The sequence below is a fragment of the Halichoeres trimaculatus genome, unplaced genomic scaffold (assembly GCF_033239565.1).
Source record: "Halichoeres trimaculatus isolate MK-OKI-2021-1 unplaced genomic scaffold, fHalTri1.1 fHalTri1_scaffold_61, whole genome shotgun sequence".
Classification (NCBI taxonomy): Eukaryota; Metazoa; Chordata; class Actinopteri; order Labriformes; family Labridae; genus Halichoeres; species Halichoeres trimaculatus.
In genome coordinates, this window is record NW_027437240.1 from 71,002 (window position 1) to 80,185 (window position 9,184).

A 9,184-nucleotide genomic window follows, 5' to 3' on the forward strand; every position below is an offset into this window, starting at 1 on the left:
AAAGTTTTTATTATCATTATAATTATAATTATTTTTATTGAATTAATACTTTCTTTAATTGTTTTTTTTTTTTGAGAAAATTTAAATGATTATTTGAAACAATTTAACTGCTTAAATGTTAACTTTTACCCTACCACCACCCCCCCTTACCGGAGGACAAATAACTTTGTTCTAAACTTTGAAACAATAATTATAGGTTTTTAAAGTTTTTATTATCATTATAATTATTATTTTTATTATTATTAAATTAATTTTTTCTTTAATTGTTTTTTTTGGGGGGGTGAAAATTTAAATGATTATTTGAAACAATTTAACTGCTTAAATGTTTACTTTTACCCTGCCACCACCCCCCCTCACCGGAGGACAAATGACTTTGTTCTACATTATATTAACTTGAAATAACTATTCTAGGTTATTTAATCTATTTAAGATTTTTTTTTAATTGATTTCTGTAAATAATTGAATTGTTTAAATGTTGAGTGTGTTTTTAATTGTTTGATGAAACGTGTGTGCACTAAATAATCCAAATACTTACCAAATCCTTACCTCTTCTCCTTGGCTGGGTGTATCCTGGAACCCTTACCTGGTCTTGCCGCTGATCTTCTCCTCCAAGATTTTCTGCTTCTCCTGCAGCTCCCTCCTCTTCCTCTGCTGCCTGCCTGTGTGAAGCTCCTTGATGACAGGATCGTCCTCTGAAAGAAACACAACGTTCGAGGTCACTTTTGAGTGAAGCTGAGAGCTTGTCTGAATTTGGCAGACTTTTGATCAAATCAAATCTTTTCTTCATCAGAGAAATGTAAAAAAAAAACAACAAGGTTTGAAAGTTGCTTTCTTACCCCTGGCCTGGATCTTGGCCTCCTTCTTCTGGCTCCTGGTGATGGCCTTGAGGACCTGGTTCCTCTGGTGCTCCAGGAGGCGCAGTTTCAGTCTCGAAAACAGGCCTCTGTTTTGAAGAGGTTGCTGACTTTCCTCTTCCTCCTGTTCCCCAGAGTGTGCCTGTCCTCCACATTTCTCCTCCTCCTCAACTACATGCTTCTCCTCCTCCTCCTCCTCTTCATCCAGTCTCAGTCTCTCCTTTGCCTCCTCCAGTTTCAGGCTCTTCTTCTCCTCCTCCTCATCAAGTCTCTCCTCTTCCTCCTCTTTCTTCAGTCTCAGTCTCTCCTCCTCCTTCTCCTGTCTCAGTCTCTTCCGTCTTTGTCTTCTCTCCTCCTCCTCCTCCTCCTCCTTCAGTCTGGGTCTGTTTCTTTCATACACCTCCTTCTCCTTTCTTAGCTCCTGTCTTAGCTTCCTGAACTCCTCCTTAGTCCGATTGACCTGTCTCAGTAATTTCTCTCTTTGTTCTCCTCTTTCCAAACTTACCTGTCTCTCTCTCTCCTCCTTCTTCAGCCCCTGTCGCTCCCTCTCCTCCTCTTTCTGTCTCAGTCTCTCCTCCTCCTCTTTCAGTCTCAGTCTCTCCTTTTTCTCCTCCAGTCTAAGTCTCCTCTTCTCCTCTCTCAGTCTCAGTCTCTTCTCCTCCTCTTTCTGTCTCAGTCTCACCTCCTCTTCTTTCAGTCTCAGTCTCTCCTCCTCCTCTTTCAGTCTCAGTCTCTTCTCCTCCTTCTCCAGCCTCAGTCTCTCCTCGTACTCTTTCAGTCTCCGGCTCTCCTCTTCCTTTTCCTGTCTCACTCTCTCCTCCTCCTCCTCCAGTCTCAGCCTCTCCTCTTCCTCCTCCCTCAGTCTCAGTCTGTTTCTGTCATACAGCTCCTTTTCCTTCTTCAGGTCATGTATGGCCTTTCTTAGCTCCTCCTCACTCAGAATCACCTCCTCCACCTGTCTCAGTAATTTCTCTCTTTCTTCTCTCCCTCTTTCCAAACTTACCTGTGTCTCTCTTTCCTCCTCTTTCAGTCTCAGTCTCTCCTCCTCCTCCTCCAGTCTCAGCCTCTCCTCCTCCTCCTTCTTCAGTCTCAGTCTCTCCTCCTCCTCCTGCAGTCCCAGTATTTCAGCTCTCGGTGTTCTCCTTCTTTCCAAACTTACCCGTCTCGCTCTTTCTTCTCTCTTCTTCAGTTTCAACCTCTTCTTCTCCTCCTCCAGTCTCAGTCTCAGCTTCTCCCTCTCCTCTGGCTCCTGGCTCTGTCTCCTCTCCCTCCTCCTCATCCTGGCCGTACCTACCCTTCTGTCTTCCTCCTCCGACTCCCATCTCTCCCTCCTCCTCATCCTGGCCATACCTACCCTTCTGTCTTTCTCCTCCTCCGACTCCCATCTCTCCCTTCTCTCCTCCTGTCTCCTTCTCCTCTCCCTCCTCCTCATCCTGGCCAGTCTTACCCTTCCGTCTTGCTCCTCTTGTCTCAGTGTCTCCTCCAACTCCCATCTCTCCCTCTCCTCTCGCTCCTGACTCCGTCTCCTCTCCTCCCTCCTCATCCTGGCCAGTCTTACCCTTCTCTCTTCCTCCTCCTGTCTCAGTGTCTCCTCCAACTCCCATCTCTCCCTCTCCTCTCGCTCCTGGCGCTGTCTCATCTCCCTCCTCCTCATCTGGGCTATACTTACCTTTCTCTCTACCTCCATCACCTCCTGTCTCAGCGTCTCCTCCCAATCCCATCTCTCCCTCTCCTCTCGCTCCTGGCTGTGTCTCCTCTCCCTGCTCCTCAGGCCGCTCATACTTACCTTTCTCTCCACCTCCTCCTGCTCCTGTCTCAGGCTCTCCATACTTTTGATCTCTCTCCACAAGCCTCTCCCGCCTCTCTCTTCTCCTCCTCTCCTCTGCTCCTCTCTCCTCCCGGTCATGCTTTGAATCAGTTTGTTTTGCTTCTCGTGTCAGTATTCTGAAACATAAATTTATCAGAACATTTGTTTAGTTACAAAATAAAACCAAAATACCCTTTGTTTTATTTCACATCTTAAAGTCATTTATCTCTTCATGGTCATTTACTGTTTACAACTGATTGTTTGTATTGGATTGAATATTTATGGGGAAGTGACAACATGAAGGACCATGTGATTTTAGTTCTGACTGATAAACTCTGTTCAAATAGTAGTGAGGGCTATAATAACAGCAACATCTGACATTTTGCTGCTGCTGTGACTCCTGAATTTCCCCTCGGGATAATCCAAACGTGTCCTCTTCTATTCTATTGACTTTGACACCAGTACAAAGCATGATATTCACATCTCTTTGCAAACAACAGGATCAAGTCTTGTCATATTTGTATCACAGAAACAGTCCCAAAGACACGTCAGCACATTTGAAAATATGACCTGGACAGACATGTTAAACTGTAGTCAAGTTATCTTTGTGGCCCATAGCTGTACGCTACACTCATATGATCTCCTCGATCAATGTTTAACTGTTTAGCGCTGTGCTGCAGCATGTTATGGCTGAAACATTAGCCGAAAACTGTGAAAACAGATGAAAAACTAGCTTGTGTTGCCATAGCAGCGGCCTTGCGACCACCGAGTTCGTGCGGCAGAAATTGTCCTGTTTACGGTCACTAATACCACATGAATTCATATGAATGCATGAAAAGAGAAATAAACCAATACCGAGTTAACTTTGGTAGTTTAAAGACAAATTTCTTCTTTCTTTGAACACATATCTGAAGCATTACCTTGGTTTTGTTCAACTTCAAAGTACACTTTCAACACAACGATGCGGACAATGTCGCAGCTGAAACTAACAAAGCTAAAAACTGTATTTTAACTTGAAATTCACATTGAGATTTACAATCGGAAAAGTAATTAAGCAGCCCTTTTAGACTATTTATGATCAAAGATCCGTTTCACCCCAACGGATGATTTAAACTCCGTCAAACCTTTTGAGAGCGTCACAAATCTCAATAAAAGCCAACAATCGCCATAACCTTTGGTGTTATTCGTTAAATTAGTTCAGATAACTGCTGACAGACATCTGTTCAGTGACAGTAGAGACGCAGAATATTTATGTAAATAAAAGAGAAATAACCCTTCATCCATCGTGTTATGATTAGAGCTAACAGTGTACTGTTTAATGGCTATTTAAATTATCTGTTAAAAGATAAACAGAGCTAGCATGTGCCGCAGTATTTTATGGCTGAAACATTAGCCGAAAACTGTGAAAACAGATGAAAAACTAGCTTGTGCTGCCATAGCAGCGGCCTTGCGACCACAGAGTTCGTGCGGCAGAAATCGCCCCGTTTACAGTCACTAATACCAAATGAATTCATATAAATGCATGGACATAAAAGATAAACCAATACCGAGTTAACTTTGGTAGCTTAGAGACAAAAATATTCTTTCTTTTGACACATATCTGAAGCATTACCTTGTTTTTGTTCAACTTCCAAGTATACTTGTAACACAACGATGCGGGCAATGTCGCAGCTGAAACTATCAAAGCTAAAAACTGTATTTTAACTTGAAATTCACACTGAAATTTACAATCGGAAATGAATTAAAGCAGCCCTTTTAGTCTTGTTGTGATCAAAGGTCCGTTTCACCCCAAGGGGTGATTTGAACTCTGTCAAACCTTTCAAAAAGTCACAGATCTCAACAAGAAATACAAAAATACATGCATGAAACACACAATATGAAACCCGATACGATTAAAAATGCATTTTATTGAGTTGTGCTTAAGCTAGCAAAGCTTTAGCAGGAAAAACTGCAACATACCTCTCCAAGTGCCTTGGTGAAAAAGGCGGAAGGAACGTCCAGCTTGATTTTATACCCCGATGAATTCACAGATTCTAGAATTCATCTGCACCAATCAAATTCAGACGCAACCCGTGCGTCCCTGACGTTTTGACAATAAACAAAATAACACAAAATATTAAAACGGGTAATAAAAGTCCAAATTATTAACCCTCCGATGTCTGCTGGAAATTTAAGAAAATAATGCTTTTTTTTTTTTTTCTTGGAAAGAATTGATTATTTTCCCAAAAGTTTCACACGTCGACTCCAGTGGTTTACATACGTCGTCGCTTTCAGCATAAACACGACTTGATGTAAAAATGAATCAAACTATTAATAACTATGAAAAAAAATACAAACACAATTTTCACTGAGTAGGAATTGAGAGTTTTGATCCGGTAATTCAGATGCTGAAAGTGGGATAAGCGGCCCTCTTTTATTGAACTCGGGATGAACGAAGCCCATCCCGACCGTAGGAGGGCGGTATGGAGCCGACTTTTCTTATTAGCTGTGAAATAACGCTGGGATGAAGAAGACTACATGAAACTATCAACACTTGGAGGAGAGGGCTGACACAGGAGGAGAGGTGAGACGACTGACATCTTTAACATTGTTTAATCGACAATGTACTGAACCAGTACTTGAAAGTCTACCGTAAACACGGGTATTCCCGAGCGATAAAGCGAGGTTTACGTCCTGAGCTGTTACTGTACACTACTTTGTATTGTTTTAATCTAGTTTAAACCATGTTTCCCGCCCCTAGCAATCACTTATCAAGTTCTCCACCTCAGACAGCTGGAGAGGCAGAACGTGTGGAGGTAGGGTTAGACTCAAGTGAAAGGAAATCCACAGATTTTTAGCCAGATCATTTTTTTTTTTACTGCTCACATAAAATGAAGGAGCCAGTAAAGTGATGGAAGGGTCGGGAATAAACATTAACAGAGGTTTGCTGCAAAGATTCAGTGTGTATTTATCAGAACAGACTGAAGGCAGCAACTTCAGAAAATATAAACAAGTCATTTTAAAAGAGCGTAATCTCCTAATAATATGGTTTATGTGCAAACTTTGGGCGATTTTTATGTCCCCACAAACAGCAGATCCCCTTCATGTTTCTACAGTAAGACAGAGCGCACAAACTCCTGACATACCTACACATTTTTCTATTCAGACCAAAATGCACTGACTGAAACATTTTCTAAAGACAGAGCTGTCATTTTTCACATTAGAATATCTTTGATTATTTTTACTATTAATTATTATCTATAATTAAGTTTTGACTTAAAAAAAATGTCTTCACTTTGCTCAGAATTTGTTACATTTTCACACTGCGGCTGTGATGATCCCATTTCACATCTGTTCACAGGTGTTCTTCTGTCATTCATGAATTGTAACCGTCATCCGTCCTTTGGTCGTTCTTCCTCTGTGTAGGCAACGTGGAGACCGCTGAGGGGGAGAAGTAGCCAGCGTTCAGCGTTCAGCACTCAACTGCCTGACTGTTTTGAGTTCACCAGCTGAGAAAGCAAAGTGCTCCACGTAATTCCAAAGTGTCAATGTGAACACGCGTACGCTCTCCAGATAGACGGTGGAAGTAAAGAAGTGATTTGAGACACAGTCTCTCTGCTGTTTCTCGGTGGTTTGCAAAGCACATAGAGCACGGCACTGATTTGTTTTTTAGATCAGCAGAAAGTGATCCAGTTATCTCTGGGAACCAAGCTTTGTTTTTTCCAGCTTCTGTGAGAGCCAGGCCAAAGTGCATAGGCTGTGCAGGCTGTGGACACTTTTTTTTTTCTTTTGCCTTCTCAAAAAAAGGGCTTCCTCCTACCAGGGGCGCAATGTTCTTTTGGTACGGGCCAAGTGGTGTAGTCGGCGGAGGGGGGTTTAAGTCTGGGTTCCCCGGGACCCAGTGGAGAGCAGGGCAGGGGGTTGGGTTCCCCGGGACCCGCCGGAGAGCAAGGCCGCGAGGGACAGCGGGGGCTAAAGGGCTGGCTGCCAGGGGTGGGAGACTTGGCCCCGGCCCGCGTCGCGTCGCATCGCGTCGCGTTGCCTTGCGTCGCGTTGCCTTGCGTCGCGTTGCCTTGCGTCGCGTTGCCTTGCGTCGCGTTGCCTTGCGTCGCGTTGCCTTGCGTCGCGTTGCCTTGCGTCGCTTGGGGTTGGGTTAGGGTCTGGCCAGGGTGGGCGGGCTGGCTGGGGTGGTGAGGGTTCCCCGGGACCCGCTGGAGAGCAAGGCCCCGAGGGACAGCGGGGGCTAAAGGGCTGGCTGCCAGGGGCGGGAGACTTGGCCCCCGACCCGCCTAGGGTTGGGCAGGGGCCCGCGGGCTGGGGTGCGCGGGTTGCATTCATTCTCAGTTAGTGCACTTTACAAATCAACCAACAACTTCACACATTTTCTTTCTTCTCCACAAAAACAAGCCGCAAAGTCAAATCACTCCTGGATTAACAACGCCTTCAAATCAGCTTTGCTGCTTCCTTTAAGCTGTCGCATCCTTGTCTATGTCAGTCTGTCTATTTCTCTCAGCCATCTCACACTTGCCATCTTTTCTTAGCTGTGGACTACCCATCATGCCCCAGAGGACATCCCCGGAGGACATCCCCGGAGGACATGCCCCAGAGGACATCCCCAGAGGACATCCCCAGAGGACATCCCCAGAGGACATGCCCCAGAGGACATCCCCGTGTGTCTCAGTCACTCTCTAAATCACCTCCAGCTGGACCACCTAGATCTTTACCTCATACATTTCCCTCTCGCTTTAAAGCTACACTGACACATACACACAAGTGGAACAGAGCTAAACTTTCACTTTAATCTCACCTTAATATCTGCCTCGACCCGTGAGGAGTGCCATTCTGGAGACTGCAGGGATGCCAAACTCCTGCCATGGAGGGCCAAGAGGCTGCAGCTTTTCTTTCCAACCAACAACTCCACCAGCTGATTCCACTCGTGACCTCACCTTCAAGCAGAGAGCAGGGACTAATCAGTGGAATCAGCTGCTGGAGTTCTTGCTTGGAAGGAAAAATAGTTGGCACCAGTTTGACATCCCTGCTCTAGAGCTTTCCGTTCTGACAAAAAGATCCCGTCTAGCTGCCTAAACCTTCCTAAGCAAACTGAAAACATTACAGGAGTATGAAAACTCTTTAGGCTGATAGGCCCTAAGTCTCCTGATGTGTTTACCTGCAAGTTCAAAGCTTTTCTGTTGGTCTTTACTTTTTTCTCAGCTTATCTTTCAGCCTTTTCCCCTTTATTACAGATCAGGACTCCAGGGCTGGAGTAAGACATGCACCGAGTGACGTCGGGAACAGAAATCGATTCAAGCGGCTCGCATCAAATTAAACAGAGAAGATGGACCGGGACAGGGACTCAGGGGCGCTACTGGCTCAGGTGATCTGCTCTATTTCACAATAAAACAGCACACGCAGACTCTGGCTGGTTAGTCAGACCAGGGGACCCTGAACTTTTCTCTCAGTGAACATCATAACAGTGGTACCAGAGACCAGTGACCCCCCTGCTGGGGGAGGACACCAGCAGACCAATCCAAAAACCATTCTGTCTGCACGCACATCAATAAACTCCTGTTCAATTCTGTTTTTACAACAATGAATAGAATCTTCATTTGTAAATAGTTTTGAATGTAGAATTCATTTTTCAGCCTATAAAACACCACTGAACTCAAATCAAACTGTCCTCTCAACTGTGAGCCTCATTTCTGCTTTTCTTTACAGGAAATGGGCCACCAGCTTTTCCCAGAGAAGGATGCAGAGTTACTGACCTGTCACATAGACTATGTAGATGTATGGAGGGTGGGGAAACTGTGTGTGTGTGTGTGTGTGTGTGCGTGTGCGTGTGCGTGTGCGTGTGCGTGTGCGTGTGCGTGCGCGTGCGCGCGCGCGTGTGTGTGTGTGTGTGTGTGTTTGTGTGTGAGTGTGAGCGTGTGCGTGTGTGTGTGTGTGTGTGTGTGTGTGTGTGTGTGTGTGTTTGTGTGTGAGTGTGAGCGTGTGCGTGTGTGCGTGTGTGTGTGTGTGTGTGTGTTTGTGTGTGTGTTCCGCACTCTACTGGCAACTTTAAAGGACTGCAACAGTCAGCCTTGAGGTTTCATGTAGAGATGGAACATGGATGCGATAGAGACTCCTAATTTGCATCATTTGCATCATTTGCAGCTTCAGTTCTCTGTTTATGTTTAAGCCAAAGTGTTTGAGGACAAACCAGAGTTTTGTACCTTTTTTACTTTCAGGAAGAAAACAATCAAGGCTTTATTTGCACATTTTTCTGTATTTATTCAAATCATTGATCATTTTCTGTTTTACACACACATTTACACAAGTGAGCACACACACGTTTCCTCATATGACTGTCGTGTTATGACTGTGCTTAAAAATCATCAGTGAAATTGTTATTGAGTGATGAATAAAAAGTCAACCTTGTACGACTGTTCTCTGACTCTCTCCGCAGGGTTTTTCTGAAGCAGCAGAATGAACACTGGGCACATACACAACATCCAAAATGACTGTTCAAACATTTCTTATCAAGGGTCCAAGAAAAAGCCAGGAAAAG

General features: G+C 44.6%; 1 protein-coding gene and 1 long non-coding RNA gene across 2 annotated transcripts; one reads left to right on the forward strand and one right to left on the reverse strand.

Annotated features, from left to right (window-relative positions):
• Positions 1 to 487: 487 nt before the first annotated feature.
• LOC141786675 (uncharacterized) lies at positions 488 to 7,516 on the reverse strand. The gene is made up of 3 exons (XM_074665228.1): positions 7,448 to 7,516; positions 837 to 2,798; positions 488 to 692 (listed from the first exon to the last, which is right to left on the reverse strand). Exons 2-3 carry the CDS (start codon positions 2,758 to 2,760, stop codon positions 580 to 582), a joined length of 2,037 nt encoding a protein of 678 aa, XP_074521329.1. The 5' UTR covers positions 2,761 to 2,798; positions 7,448 to 7,516; the 3' UTR covers positions 488 to 579.
• Positions 5,170 to 8,465, forward strand: LOC141786677 (uncharacterized). The gene is made up of 3 exons (XR_012597919.1): positions 5,170 to 5,224; positions 7,182 to 8,014; positions 8,356 to 8,465. It is a non-coding gene; the product is annotated as an uncharacterized LOC141786677 (long non-coding RNA).
• Positions 8,466 to 9,184: the final 719 nt, after the last annotated feature.

Coding starts and splice junctions, on each gene's coding strand:
- LOC141786675 (XM_074665228.1), bottom strand. CDS start 2,760: ATGACCGGGAGGAGAGAGGAGCAGAGGAGAGGAGGAGAAGAGAGAGGC. Junction 693..836: donor GGCCAAGATCCAGGCCAGGG/GTAAGAAAGCAA, acceptor TGTTTCTTTCAG/AGGACGATCCTGTCATCAAG.